At 42.1% G+C, this 15,807-nt stretch overlaps 1 protein-coding gene across 1 annotated transcript in view; it reads right to left on the bottom strand.

The window, feature by feature from the left end:
* Positions 1 to 15,807, bottom strand: part of SPHKAP (SPHK1 interactor, AKAP domain containing) — an 81,606-nt gene that overhangs the window by 22,544 nt on the left and 43,255 nt on the right. The window contains exon 4 of the mRNA XM_054983389.1: positions 1,310 to 1,369. Within this exon, the coding sequence (XP_054839364.1) occupies positions 1,310 to 1,369 (60 nt within the window). The remainder of the gene's footprint in view (positions 1 to 1,309; positions 1,370 to 15,807) is intronic.

The following is a 15,807-nucleotide window of genomic DNA, read 5'->3' as shown; positions in this document are numbered from 1 at the left end:
TGATTTGATTTTTCATTCATTCTTTCTCTTGCTTTGTAGAAACCCATCTATCACCCTATAGATCAAACCTGAACTAGGAACCCAAATTTTATTGGGGTTTCCAAATTTGATTTGTAAGCAAATTATGGTTTGCTTCAGTGTCTGGACATAATGGCAATGGTTAGTTTGTCAGAAATCAGGATGGGAGAAAGGGAGAAATTGGAGCGTATGAAGTGAGTACAAGGCAGAAGGGGGAACATGTAAGGCCAAAGCTCATTCATATAAAACCATGATGCCTGAACCAAGAGTGCAATAAAAGAAGTAGTCTGGATTTCATTTTGTGAGATCAACTTCCCTGATGGTGGAAATGAGCTTCCATGAAGAGCGGCGGAGGAGGCCGAAAACAGCCTCCCTGCCCCTCAAATGGTCACTGTGGCCGCCATTTGAGGGGCAGGGAGGCCGTTTTTGGCCTCCTCTGCCACCCAGCGGGCCCACGCAGCAGTAGAAGAGGATAAGAATGGCCTTCCCATCCCTCATGGGAGGAGGGGGAGGATGCTGTGGGCCCGTAGGACAAGGTAAGTGTGGGGCTGGGGCTGGGGAGGGTGGGGTTTGGGCAGTTTAAAGGGCTTTTTCCTGCCTTGCAAGTGGCAGGTCCCTTTAAATTATCGGCTGGCAGGTGGCGAGGGGGGGATCCCCCCCCTGCCACCTGCCAGCTGATATTTTATAGGGACCTGACACTTGCAAGGCAGGAAAGGGCCCTTTAAACTGTCAAATGCTCCTTTCCCTGCCGCTGCTAAGTGGCCAGAAAGGGGCATTTAAACCCCATGAACCACGAACTGGTTCGTAAACTGGCCCCAATTCATGCCAGTTCGTGGTTCCTGGTTCATGCAAATCCATGAACCACAAACCTCATGGTTAGTTTTTTTTGTGGTTCGTACCCATCTCTAGCTGCATGGAGCCTCCTGCTATAGAGAGGTGGTGAGCTCTTGTTAATAGTATCAGGCACATGATATCTTGATTTAAGATGATGGATTTCGGCTATGGGTTTATCAAGTTTTTCCTCCCACCTTTGAATATGTAGGCTAGCTTACATTTGATGAGATATTCATGAAAGTGCTGAAGACTGTCTGCGGGCTTGCAACAGGGCCACGTTCATATAGAAATGATGTTTGTGTAAACCATTACATTCATGTGGGAGCTGCAGAGGAGGTTGTAACTTCTGCCAGGAAATTATTAGGACATCTCTTCATTCTTCTGGTTTCTTTCTTATGAGTAATTGAGGGCTATTTGTGTACCATGCATAACATTTGTCTATTAGCACTGCACTTGCCTGTTTCATGTGTTCCTCATCGCAATCTCCTTTGCATGCATCCAGATTCACAAAGCAGACCTGCAAGCAAGAGAAAGAGGGAAAGAAAGAAATAGTTAGACTCTGAAGGCCCTCCAAAGATCTATAAAACTTCTATTAATTTTTTTTCTGAATTGCAATTTGTCATCTTCTGACACAAAAGAGAAGATTGACTAAGGTAAGTTGTTGTTTGGGAGAAGAACATGTCTTTCAATACAGGATGTCAATCTGCCACCTAAAGAAGTTTTTTTTTTAAAAAAAAGAACACACACATAGAAGGTCACTTTGTATGTATTGGGGACTGGGGGAATAGATTACTCTGCAGCAAAATCTACTTCCAATAAGAGAAATAGTAATTTGATTTAAAAGCAACTTGCCTGCTTGATGGTGAGAATTAGAGATGGACACGAACAGAAAAAAAAATGAACATGATGTTCGTTGTTCGTTGCCATCCATGAACAGGGACTCATGAACAACCACGAACATGGCCCTGTTCACGAACATGTTCGTGGTTGGCTGTTCATGGGGGCCAGCAGGCTCTCCTCCAGCCATCATCCAAGTCAAGATCCCTACTGCACCACTTCCAGAAACCTGACCTGAGCAGGCACCAGGAAAAGTACCAATAATAAATAATAGCTTGGCCCAGAGCCTGGCAGCAGCCATGGAACTTGAAGGGGTAGATCCCTATCCCACCACACACAAAGAAAATTCAAGCTCCAATGCATTCTCTCTATCAAAATGCCAACAGCAACTGTCTCTCTCCCTCTCCACTGTTGGCAAAGTCAGAGCTGGGAGCCCCCCTCCCCTGCTCTTTGTTCCCTTGTTGTAACAAATTTGGAGCTCCACACTTGAAAGGAAGACTTGCCTATCAAGCTAAATTGGGGTTAGATTGGGGTTTCCAGGGCAGCAGCAGGAGTTCAGACAGAGTTCAGACAATCCCTGCCTAAGTTGCCAAGGGAATTGATTGCAGGTGCCAGACTCTCTGGCTTGACGAACAGCAATGAACAGCAACGAACGAGGCTTGCAACGACCACCTGTTCATTTAGAATGGGGCCTCATGAACAGCTTGTTTGTGAACAGCAGATTGGGCTGTTTGTGGCTTTTTTTTTGTTCATATTGCTGTTTGTGCCCATCTCTAGAGGGAATTAGTACTTGTTGACTCCAAAGTCTGAGCTTTTAAGCTCCCAGAAATTGATAATTAGCCGTGATGCTTCTGCAATGTTCTTTGCTGAGAAAACTTGTCAAATTTGGTCTGATTTGGACACTGGCCATAATACAGCAGAGACATTAGAAGCCCCCAACACAACATCCATTTCCTTTAAGGATCACTTTGAGCTGGGTACTATGATGGATGTTGCCAGAATTCTGCAATCTGTGAAGGTCACCTCTTGTCCATTAGACCTTTGCCTGGCCTGGATTCTTAAAGAATATAAAGATCACATGTATGAGTCCCTGTATCTCTCTTAAAAAACAGTCACTGACCCAATGCATCTTTCTTTGTGTCTTAAAATAGGCGGCCATCCATTACTTTAAAAACCATCACCACTTATCACCCCGCTCTCTAATTTACTGTGGGTTCCAGTAAATTGCTGTAATTTGATGGCTAAGGATCAACCAGCTGAAACTAAATCCTGACAAGACAGAAGTAATGTTTGGAAAGACTGAAGTCCTTAAGGACATGGAAGTCCTTGCTTTTGTTTTTTGTTTTTTATTGGATTTTATAGTGGGGAAAAGGGTTACAACAAGACAAAAAGGTTTCAATAGCAGATTCATGTACAAGACACATATCCATCCATCCATAAATACAGCAAGACATTACATACCCAGTTAACGCCCCTTCTACCTTCAAGCTTCCCTTTTAATCTCTGCAGTCATTATTTATATTCTATGCTTTCTTATCCACTTTACTCTATTTCTTAATTCATTTCTAATAATTCTTTCCTTTATATATTTTTTTTTGCATAAATCACATTTCCAATCCCTTACATTTTAACCAAAATTGTTAATCCCTTAATCATTCCAGGATAAAAATAGAAAAATAAAGACATATATAGAGACAAATAAAGCAGAAAGATAAATGAATCTTATTATATATCAATATAGGAAAAAGGAACATTTTTATACCAGTTTTTCCTCATTCTCCTCTATTTTAACGCAGCCATCTTCACTTATAAATTGGAATTTTCATCATTGTGAGGTTGGGAAGGCCAAATAAATGTTTGGCTTAAACACTAATTTATATTCTAGAGAGGGTAGGTCTTTCATCTGTTTTATCCAAGCCATCTACATTTATATATTTGATTTTTCATAATAGTAAGACTGGGAAGAACAGGTAAGTGTTTGGCTTAAGCACTGATTTATATTCTAAAGAAAATAGCTAAAGTCTAGGAAGGATTAAAGAATTCCAAAGACCCAATTATCACATTATCACTAATCCATTAACAGTAAATATACAAAATCTAACATGTTACAGAACATCTAAACTTTCAATAAGTCTGTATTACATATCATTAAGCATAGAGAGGGAGCCTAAATCATAATCTATGCTTCTCCTTCTTTCTCCCTTTCAAACAAGAAACAAAGAGAGAAGACAAAAAGCTCCATCGGGTCCCCTCTTTCTTATCCCTTAACAGCATAACAGGTTAGAGAGATAGATAGATATAAAAGGTTAAGCCTAAATTATTGGATCACAATCTGGATTTCATTCTCGTTTTTTCTTCTTCCTCCCTGTAAAATGGTACATCAAGTCTTTTTCCCATCTGCACCCCCAAAGACGACTCTTCTTATCTTCTAACCAGTTCTGGAAGGGGTTAGTAAGAATAGTGTTAGGTCTCTGATTATTCTTCTTCTTTAAGATACGTTGCATTCTTTTCTCCTCATTCAGAAACGGTATGCTGGGCTTCTTCTTCATGGGTTTGCTGTGTTGCCCCTCCTCTTTCTTGTTTATGCCTTGTCTTTTTACAGAGACGTACTGATGTGTTCCTCCATTTTGCAAGCTAAACTTTTCCTCATTCCGTTCTAGTTTTCTTTCAGCTAGGTCTGCCCCTTTAGAAATTTCTTCTGCCTTATCATCTTTTATAGTGTTTTTATCCATTTCCACTCCAAATATCGTATCTGCTTTAGTTATTAATTCAGTCATCAATTTAGCAATTTCTTGCAAGTTGGAAAATACTTCTTCTGGGAAAGCCATTTCAAAGTTACTTACAAGTGTTATGTCCAAGTGGTAGAAAGCTTTGACTCTCGTCAAAGTGGTAGAAAGCTTCGCTTTTATTTATATTTTCAAAGGATTTATTGCTTTCCAGCTCTCTGCTGAGAGAGTTTTCTTTGCAATCAATCTTCCATGCCTTCCCCCCTCCTCCCAGCCTTCACCCGGGCAACCGCCTTGCAATCAAGCTGATTAGCCCTCATTAAGTCGTAAAACACTCTTCTTACTTAATGGGAAGTCTTGTAGGGTCGCAATGCTCCATCTTCCAGTTGTCTTTATTTGTCTTATCAGGAATCTGCTTTGTTTTCGCTTCAATTAATTTTCGCTTGTCGGACTTTCGGCTTTTGTAGCTTCATAGCCATGTTGGCTACTCCCATGGTCCTTGCTTTCCGAACCGGCGGGGGCTTCCCGGGGGTTGCCAGTCCCCTTGAGCTCCTCCACCTTGTTCCAGCCTGTCCCACCTCTCCATGGGGGGGACTTGGGGGCCCGAATTCTCAAGTTCCAAGGAACCAGGAAGCTCATGGCAGAGAGCTCATAACTCAGCTGCCGTGCCTTTGCTACTCCATCCCGGAAGTCGGAAGTCCTTTCTTTTGAAGGAGTCCAATTGTTTCTCACTGACTTGGTTAGGCGCCTAGGGGTGATTCTGGATCCAGCTTTATTTCCGGAGAAGCAAGCTGATGCGGCTGCAGAAAAGTGTTACGACAACTAAACTTAGCTTGGAAGATGGCATTCGATCTTTATATGGCTGACCTGGCACAAGGATCCATATAGTTACCTTGAGGCTAGACTACTGTAATGCATTCTACATTGGTCTGCCCTTAAAAACAATTAAGAAACTCCAGAATGCCATGGCCCAACTACTATTTGGTGCTAAGTATCATCTGCATGCCACTCCCACTCTGCAAAGACTCCACTTGTTACATATCAGTTACCTAGAGTTGCTAGTTCCCCCAGATGTGAAAGTGGAGGATATGGGGGCATGGGGGCCCCAATTTGGAGACTTATCAGAGCACATCTATGTCGTACCGAGAATAATGTCATTCCCAGCTTGACATGGAAGCAACATGTTGTCTCATGGGCTGATTGGGTAAAAATTGGTCCCCAATCTAGCATTTGGGGCCAATTTTTACCCATTTGGTCCCATGTTTCTGTGTTACACCAGGTTCTTGCCTCATTTATGTGCCTTTCCCCCTGCCACCCAGGTGAGAGGTCGCATGGGGCAGAGGCTGGGAGTGGGGAATCCCCCACCCCCATCAGGAGAATGGCATCCCCCTCAGTTACTGGGCTCAGTTTAAAGTTCTAACTGTAACTTACAAAGCCCTTAGTGGCACTGGAACACGTACCTGCAGGACCACCTCTCCTGCTGTTTCTCTGTGGCAGCTTTGCTCAACACAGCAAAGCCATCTGAAGGTGCTGCCTTGCAAACCTATATATTTAGCAACTGCCCACTCAAGCACATTCTCTGTGGTGGCTCCTGAGACCGACAGGACTGGCTCCAGCTCTGCCTTTCCTGAGGGACAACCAACAGGAGCAGGTAGAATGCTGGGCCAATCAGAGTCCATTGGGGGCTTTTGAGAGGGAGAAGGGTTTGAGACGCTGCTAAGAGAGGCAGCAGAAAGATAGCTGGCTGTAAATATGTTCTTTTATTTTGAAAACTTTCCTGTTTAATCTCAGAATGTGTTTTAGTTTTAAATCCATTCACTCCTATGTTCCTTCTTATAAAGTTTATTTTTGTTTGGTTTAACCCTGGCTGGCCTGAAGTTGTTAGCTGAGGGAGAAATAAAACACGCACACGCGCTCTGGTCACATGGAAAGGGCCCAGTGTATTAAATAGTGGCAGCATATATTGAGGGGAAATAACCTCTGAGTTCCCTTTTTCCCAATAGGCCTGAGTTGTAGCTGAGTGAGGGGAAGTAAATTCAGAGAATCCAGAGAATGTCTGGTAGCGCTTCTGGAAGAAGAGAGAGGGGACCCTGTGAGGATTTGGGCCCAGGCTCTCTGCCTCCTGTAGTGGAGATGACAGTTGGTGTGTGGCAGTGGATTCCCAGCCTTTGCTTGCCTGGGAAGCCCCAAACCTGTGAAGGGAGGTTTGGGGTGGGCGGCAAAGAGTGTGAAAGGCTTGTATGTCTGTGAGGTGGGGGTCTTCCACACACCTTCTATCAATCCCGGCATAGCTCCCACATTATGCAATGGTCTCCCTGAGGCTATTATGAAACCCCCCACAAATTCTATTGTTTCACAAAATGTGCAAAACAGAATTGTTCAGGAGGGCATCCTTATAGAAGGAGCTGTGGTTTAATGGATGAACTCACGAAGTGATCCCTATTAGGGACAATTTTTTTTCTTCCACTACTTCAATCCCAGCTCATTGCATTATGTTGTTTTACTAGGAATATTTATTGATTTAAATGTTATCATATTTTGGAATCCACTTGCTGATTGACTGAATAGCTTTGTTTTACTAGGAATCTTTGCTATTAGATTCAATTTAAAAATATATTTTTATTAACTTGAAATTTGCAATGTATCAAAAATTAGAAATAAAAATATATTTAAACAAGATTTTTAATCTGTCTAGTTAATTAGAGGATACCAAATTCATTTAAGTTTTCTCCATTTTTGTTGTTATCGTTCAAAGGTTGTAATGTTTTGTAATCGGCTTTCTGATTGAGTAAATGGTTCTGTTGTACTTGTAATCTACTTTGTGTCCCAGTGAAAAAGGTGAACTATAAATGAAAATGAAAAAAATAAAAATAAAGGTCAGTTAGGCAACAATGCAGCAAGATTTGAGTCCAGTGGTACCTTAAAGACCAACAAGATTTTCAGGGTAGAAGTTTTCGAGGTGCCACTAAGGTGTGCTCAAATCTTGCAGTTCTACAGTGCTGACTGACATGGTTACCCACCTAAGGCAATGAACCAGGCTCCTCCACAGTTCAACCCTGTAATGAGATCATCCCTTGTGACAGAAACCTATGATTAGTCAGATCACAATATGCTATAAGGAATGTTTTGGCATTGTGAGAGGGTGCCTGTTGGACAACAAAAACGATTCATTGTGTTCATTGTATGCCAATGTCACAGTTCAGATTATGTGCTTGGTTTTACACAAAAGCTCAAGTCTATGTAATATGCTAATATTGCATGTACAAAATATGGCCATCTGCAGTGACAGGCTGTGTAGCAGATGGAAAGATTCAGCCCTCTTGCGAGAACCAAAGAAAGGGCAAAAAGGATTATATTTGTCTTTTTAAAAGGTTTGTTTTTCCCTTTAGTAGCATAACATATTCTTTTAAAAGGAAATAAAATATTTATTGGTTGTGTGGTATGTGCCACTGTAACAATGGGAGATTATATAAGAACAGGTCCTCAGGAGCCTTTTTTCTGCTAGAAATGTCAGAGCCATAAACTATTACAAATATCCCAATAGCAATTGCTCTATTTACATAGTATTCTGGGGCCGGTATTAAGTAAATTGTTCACAAGCACATTATTGTTTATAGGCTTTTAAAACTCTTTTATCTTTTACTTACTCCTGAAAAAGTATGTACAAGTGATAATGATGAATGGCATTGATGTGGTGCTTAACCAGTTTGAATGCTATCTTTAAATAATTTCCCTTTTCAGAATTATAATAGCATTTCTATGAATGTTGCTCTCAGCTAGTCTTACAAGTCTGTAGATGCTTAGCCCAATCAGCACTATTAAAAGTGAGACAGGGGGACGTAGTTTAGGCTGTTGTTGACAAGATTTCCATGGTGGAAACAATTTCGTTCCATAACTTTTTGTTTCAGCAGACAGGATTTTCCTTCAAAGTTTGAAAGAAAATGGGCTGGCTTCTTAAAGTTCTGACTGTACACTGTCATGTTTCACAAACATAACAAACATCACAGTTCTTGTAGCAGTAAAACATACACATATTCTGCAAGCACAGATATGTTCCTAGTTGCTACCAGAATTCCCCTCGTCCTGTGCAACTAGTCTTTAAAAAAGGACATCCTTGACCTTTCTATTCTGTTACATGTACAGTATGTTGGGCTGCCTTTCCCTCTTTCCCTCAATTCAAGAAATGTTGCAATGTACAATTGGATAGGAGACCTCCATTGAAGACCAGGATTGCAGAGGCAGGCAATGGCAAACCACCTCTGTTAGTCTCTTGCCATAAAAACTCCAGCAGGGGTCGCTATAAGTCAGCTGTGACTTGAGTGCACACTCCACCACACAAAGGGAGAGTCCTATCCTTTTCAAACCTATCAGCTGTATGCTGGAATGATGTCTGCTATCTGGAAACAGACTGTAGCATATTATGGGGAATTTGGTGAGAATGCCATATTGTGGCAATCAGGATATTTTGGACTATTTATGCCCCAAATTTCTATCTGCCATGGAAGAAGTTTAGCTTGACCAAACTGAATATGAGATAATTGTAATCTTTCCTTATTTGGCTCCATACCACGTTCTGCATTTGGTGACTGGGCTTGAATCAAACAACTGTGTGCTATCTGTGCTTGTTGTCTGCACAGATACATTGGCTCCAGTCAAGAAAAGCTTCCCTGTAGTGGGACATGATGTTCCTGGAAATCTTGTTTCTGATACATATTGTGTATTTGCTCACATGTGTGTATTCTGATTACACTATATGCAGAACAGTTCTGAGTTACATAAGAGACTCAAAGCTTTTGGCACTCTCAAGAGCTTGTGCACGCCCAGCAAGATTCTTCAATTGTTTTCATGGAACAATGAATCCCATAAATAAGACTCCGACACTTTAACTTCAGACACAAGTTGTCATGAAGGTTGCTGTTGAGAAACACCCGCATAAACCCCTTTGGAAGCACAGAACAAGTTTTAGAGTTCTTCACATCCTGAAAACTGTTTTTGGAAACAATTGCAACTGTTGCTGTATTCAAAAAACTTTTGTTACAAACTGCAAATAGCTTGGCATGAAATCAGTCACCATCACTTCACATGGAAAATTGTACATATTGATTGTATTGAGCTATTCTGTGTAATCCACCTTGAGTCTTAGTGAGAAAGGCAGACTATAAATAATGTAAATAAAATTTAAAAAATTAAATTAATTAAAAAAAACTGATTTCATGTAAAGTAGTAATGATCAAGACAGTCCTACGCAGAGTTATACCAGTCTTAGCCTCTTTAAGTTCCATGGACTTGGAAGTGTGTGACCGTGTTTAGGATTGCCTGTAAAGAGTGTAAACTGTGAACTAGAAAATCTCACCTTGGATCTTGTTCTGCCATGGCCTGTCTTGACGGCGTAAAGCGAGTCACTGTTTTTCAGCCTCAGCCCCACAACAGTAATATGAGGATAAAATATCAATCTGCCTTGCAAGGTTGGTGGTGGAGAGTGTTGTTAAGTCATAGCTGACTTATGGTGACCCCTAGTGGGGTTTCCTGGCAAAAGACTAAAAGAGGTGGTATGCCACTGTCTGGCTCTTCACCCCTGATCTTCACTGGAGATCTCCCATTCAATTACTGGCCAAGGCTGACCCTGCTTAGCGTCTGAGATCTGACAAGATCAGGCTTGCCTGTGTTATCCAATCAGGGCACTTTGCAGGGTTGCTATATGAATTACTGAGTAATGACTGTACATTTCTTTATGTATGTTTTTATATCCCATGCTCTCAGCCCCTTATGATGGCACGACACTCTGATTAGTGCTTCAAACACTCCAAATTGCTGTGTAAAATCTATATAATTTCAATTGCTTTTAATGTTTCAGGGAAAGGAACAGAATGATTTTTCAGGCACACCGATTACTTCTTACATATAAACAGCCTTTGCAAACAGTAACTAGTTTATTTACCCAGTTGGTTAATTTAGTAAATGGTTGGTTAATTTAGTACACATGCATAAAACAATATTGTAGCAGATACATTCAAATGTGCATTTGTGTCACTACTGCACTGAGCGTAATGGAACAGGAATGGATTCAGTGCTTTGATAACAGAAATAAGTGGATCAGAGCAACTGCAGGAGGTATATCCTGTTAAAAGATTACCAGCATACATTTATATAGAGTGCTGCACCAATTTATTTCCTTTATTTCAATTCAGAGCATTGCCAAAGAAGTACTGAATTATAGATGCCTCCCATGAAGAAATAATACTGCTTATATTGGATTCTAGAAAAGGGGAAGCTGACTTGTTTTTTTAAAAATATCTTTTTTCACATTACTTAAATTCAGGGGCTGCCATGCTGATTCAAATATTATAAACAGAAGCGAGTCACTTCAAGTGCCCATGGATCTCACTGGAAGTAAAAGGAGCTCCACCTTAGATATTAAAACTGAACCACGGAAAGCAAATGTGTAAGACATTCACAATTCTGCTTTCCTTGCCCCTTTGGAAGATTTTGAAACAATTCTTAATGTGTTGCAAATCAAATGTCAAAACTTCAAAATCCAGAATGTCAAATTCTGCTTACTGCAAACAGAATAATGTATAAAAAGAGTTATTTTTGTTTTATCTAACAGATCATTCATTTCTGGATACAAGCTACAATTTAGCATAGGAAGAACGAGTAACAACTTATTCTGGGCAGTTTGGTTTACTATCCTACATGCATAGTACTGCAAAAGTATTGGAGAGGAGAGGAGAAAGAGGGCTGATGGCATGTTGGACAGTCAGTCTGTAGAGCATGGAAATTGGGCTAGGCATAGTGAATTGAGTATCAGTGTGGTGTGGTAGTTAGAGTGACAGACAAGAGTCTATGGAACATAGATTTGAATCTCTGCTCTGGCATGGAAGCTCATTGCCTGACTTTGGGTTCATTGCTCTTTCTTAGTCTAACCCACCTCACAGGGTTGTTGTTGTGAACATGAACTGGAGGAGAGGAAAATTATGTTGTAAACTGCTTTGGGTCCCTATTAGGAAGAACAGCAGGGTGAAAATTAATAAATAAAAAAAATTGATGTCTCAGTGAAACTGAGTCAAAATAAAAAAGGTGGATGTGAGAGTTATAGGAAATGTACAGGAAGTTAGCCTGCACATGATATAGAAACTGGATTCTTTATACATTATAAGGAACAAGGGGGAATGCTAGTTTATACAGGACCTGACAGAAGGGTGGTTATGGATCTGACATCAAGAGAAAGCAGGGAAAATGGGGGAGGTTAGAGCATACCTTATCATCAACGCCAAGTTACTGTATCTTAGGCATTGCAGCTGTGATTGCTGGATTTAAAAAAAACCCCTAAAATCAACTGCTTTTATAGTAGCAAACAGAGAAACAAGAATTAAGCCTTAGACTCCCACCCACATATATAAATGCTGAATGCTTAGCCAAATGCCAGCTTTCCATAAATGAATAAACGCAACAGAGGTGATAGGTTCTTTGTTGGTACATAACTTTTTCTGACTGTACTGAACATGAGCTGAACTATGGAATTCTGCAAGGTTTGTGCAAATTCTATACTTAATTTGTTTCTGTGTGTACATATTCTTTTTTTTAGATTTTGATATCACTGTATACTTTTCAGTTGAATTTGTAGCCATTGAATTTTATAAAAACAACAACAAAATAATTTAAAAATTCCACTGTGCAGATCCATGTTTATTTACTCAGGAGGAATATCCTACTGTATTCAGTGGGGTTTGCTCCTATGCAAGTGAATGCAGCATTGCAGCCTTAAAAAAGGAAAGAGAGAGAGCTTTTGCACAAACTGACTATGTCAGCACTTGTGCTTCTGCTTGCACAAGGTTTTGTGTGAGCAATTCCTGAGCACTATAAGGGTATTGCACAAGATCTTAAGCAAGTGGAACTGTATTAAGTGCGTTTATTTTCATGGTAGCACACTGTTAGACCTAAGACACATCATGTAGGTAACATGAATGTTGCAGTTAAAATAATTAGTGCAGGGAAGCCTCTCTTGTTGACATGATAACTATTATTGACACTTCTGTCAAATTGATATTCAGATTCTTATTTGAAACATACAGTTGTTGATCATTTTCCTTCCATGCTGCCATAGCCTCATGAAGGAACTGTCAGGCTCTGGGCAAAGTATAAGCTAGTGACTACTTCTTACCCTTGATTTTCAAAAAATAATTTGCTAAAGCAACATTTAGTAGTGATGAAATAAAAAGGAAAGGGATATATAAGCTGCTCCCCACCAAACACTGTATCATTCTTCTTCTTCTCCCCAAACTTTTTTTCTCCACACCCAAAATCATGATACAATTCTTATTTTTCCATTTATTTCTCTTTCATTATCCCCTCCACAAGCCCAGCTCTACTCTCTTCTCCCTCCCTCCCTCTTTTTTCTGCCTTCACCATCAACAATCACTTCTTCACCATGAAGACTCAAGCTAGAGGACCCAGGGCTAGCACTAGCCAACCACCACCACTGCTTGGAGAGCTGCAGCTGGCTGGTTCTGGTGGGTGTAGGTTAGGGTTCAGTGAGGGTGGCACTGGTTGCCTGGTACACAGTCCCAGGAAACACATACATAGCAGCAGCAGACACACCACTTGGTCCCACCTCTCCCTCTTCCCTGGTCCCATTCATGGTCAGGGTCCCAGAGCTAAATTAGATACTTTCATGATCCCCCACTGGCCAGCCCCCTGACCAGGTCAGTGACTGTGACTTAGAATGCTCAGTGGAAGAGCCTGGGGAACCAGGAGGAACAGCAGGGTCAGGAGGAGAACCTGAAGCTGCAGAGGCACCTTCTGGCCAAGCACCAGCAGTACCAGAAGCCACCCTGCCTGAGCATGCAAAGGAGCCCTTGCTGCCAGCCTCTGAGATAGCCACTAGGCCCCTGCCAGGCAAGGTATGAACTTGAGTCCATGGCCCCCAAGAACCCTTACCCACTCAGTAGGAACAGCATGAAGGGCCCAGTCTAAGGTGCCCCAAGAGAGAAGGGCCAGGCTGGCTGTGCCCAGCCTTCCTGTAGACCCAGAGCACAGTACTGACAGCAGTGATTCCTCAGGGGATTGTGGCCAGAATGTGATACAGCCTCCTGAGCCCCAACACCTGCCAGAACTTGCAGCTGAGCCAGATCACCTCACAGCTTATTTAGGCTGAGGCTTGAGATGGTTGTTCTGCTGAATCAACTAGTCTGCTAGGTGCAGGTCTTATGCCCTAATGCCTCTTGTCGCAGAGAGTGGCCCCTTGAAGAATCTAGTCATCTAGATGCAGGACACTGGTTACATTTGCTACAAATGGTAACCTGGCTCACAGCACACAGGAGAGCTGAAGAGCAGGAATAAGTTGAGCTAGTGTGGAAGGAAGGTGAAGGATGTAAGGGGAGACAGAAGCGGGACTGCTACTTAGAGGGGACACAAAGGGGCATGATTATATGCTTGGCAGTGGTGCCTGGGCAATTGCCCCTTTTAACCACCGGGCAAAGCTGCAGTTATATCTGTTAATATATGTATTTGGCAGATATGAGAAATCATATACTTAGAGAAGTTTTTGGTCCAGTAGCACTTTAAAGACCAACTAGATTTCCAGGGTATGAGCTTTTGAGAGGCAGAGCTCCTTTTGTCAGTGTGCTGGAATGCAGGTGGGAGTCTGCCTCAAGCTTCTCTAAGAGTCCGGAGTACAACCAAGCCGAGAGGGGAGCAAGCAGGGAGCATAGTCCAGGGAGCTGAATTCAAAGGTCAGAGCCAAGAGAGCAGTCAGAGCAGAGCTGGGTCGCAGTAGAACCAGGCAGGTCTGTGCGCAGGTGTGTCTGCAATGAGGGGGAGGGCGTCCCGGCTTAAGAGCAATCACCTCCAGGGCAGAGCTGCGTCCTGTTAAGCCTCAAGGTCACTACGCTGCTGTTTGAGGGCCTGAAGCCTTGCGCTTCGTCTCCTTTCGTGTGCAGCAAGACGCTGCCGCACCCTACGCTGCCTTTCAGGCTCAGGGGAGCTTGGTGGGGATGTTGCCCTGGTCTCCAGTGCTGGTGCAGGTAGGGGAGCAGCCTCTGTCTCTGAGTCTGCCCTGGATTCCTCAGCCTGCTCTGGCGAGGGTTCCTGCTGTCCCCCTCCCTGCTGGTCTTCCAAGCGGCTGACTCTGGAGGGGCTTGGCATACTCTCTCCCCTGTCATCCTCCCTGAGGTCTTCATCCTCTGAGGACTCAGAGCCCACGACAGTCAGGATTTCTTATTCAACCATAGCTGATTGCTTGATAAGAAACTTACATTTTTTCTCCACCTACCCTTTGCAGTCTTAATCTGGTGGTGTTGTATGCTAGAATGTGAGTTGTACCAAATTCCTGAAAAGCGTGGAAGGGAAAAATATAGGCATATAAACAGCGAGCAGGTGCTGAATCCTTCCTCCACTTATGCTTTTCTCTAAGTGTCTTTTTTCCAGTGGAAGTTACTTCTAGTCTTAGGAGTCTTGAAGAACTGCAAGGACGGTAGGCTTGTGAAAGAAATGTTTCAGAGGGGGAAGTTTCAAGAACCCCTCTCACAAATCTTTTCTGCTCTTTAAATCACCCTCCTTCATACTTTGTTTGACAGCAAACCTAAACAGAGTTAACCTCTGTCCCATCTAGTTTGAAGAGCAAATCTGCAGACTGTGTCTATTCACAATGATCTGTGCCATGTTGTTTTCAGCTGCACCACATCCATAACAGTAACGCTTGGAATGTTTCCCAGTTAATATTCCAATCTTAATTTTGTTGGTTCAGACTTGATGTAAATGGATTCATTTTTGATATTATAGTGGAGGGAGATCAGATGATTTGTGTAAAAGTGGTTTAAAATAATAATTTCCCCACAGTATCATGACTAAGTACTGAGCTGCCCCAAATCATCACTCCCTTGAGTACTTTCAACATCTGGATGAACAATCTCCTGTAAAAGCTGAAGTCAGCTAAAGACTGGAAACAAAAATACTATTTTACATCATATTTCTTTTGGGGAAAGCAAAACGCAACTCTAGGAATCATTATGGGAAGGGGAAAAGGCCAACTTTTCTTAAATCTAGTTTCAGCATTGCATTGCAGAGAATGAAGCACCATTTCTTATTTCTGATGCCTCTTAGGATAATGCAAAATGGTGTCTTCAGCAGATTGTTACAAGGTAGCCATCTGCTCCTCCAGTCTATAGAATGGCACTGTGTGTGTTGATGGGAATGGAAGTGCTGAGCCACAAACCTGTCAAGTCAAATAAACCACACTTAGATTTTATTAAAAGTATTCTGCCAATTCACAGGGAAATGCAAGAGAACAGATGTGCAGGCATGTGCCCTTTGGTACATCTTAGCTGTGTAGGGCCTTGATGATGGATACCAGGCCTTCACAAATGTGTCTGCCAGGTCACCATTGGTGAATGCC

The sequence above is a fragment of the Eublepharis macularius genome, chromosome 6 (assembly GCF_028583425.1).
Source record: "Eublepharis macularius isolate TG4126 chromosome 6, MPM_Emac_v1.0, whole genome shotgun sequence".
NCBI classification, from domain to species: Eukaryota; Metazoa; Chordata; class Lepidosauria; order Squamata; family Eublepharidae; genus Eublepharis; species Eublepharis macularius.
This window is presented reverse-complemented; position numbering and strand designations above follow the sequence as displayed.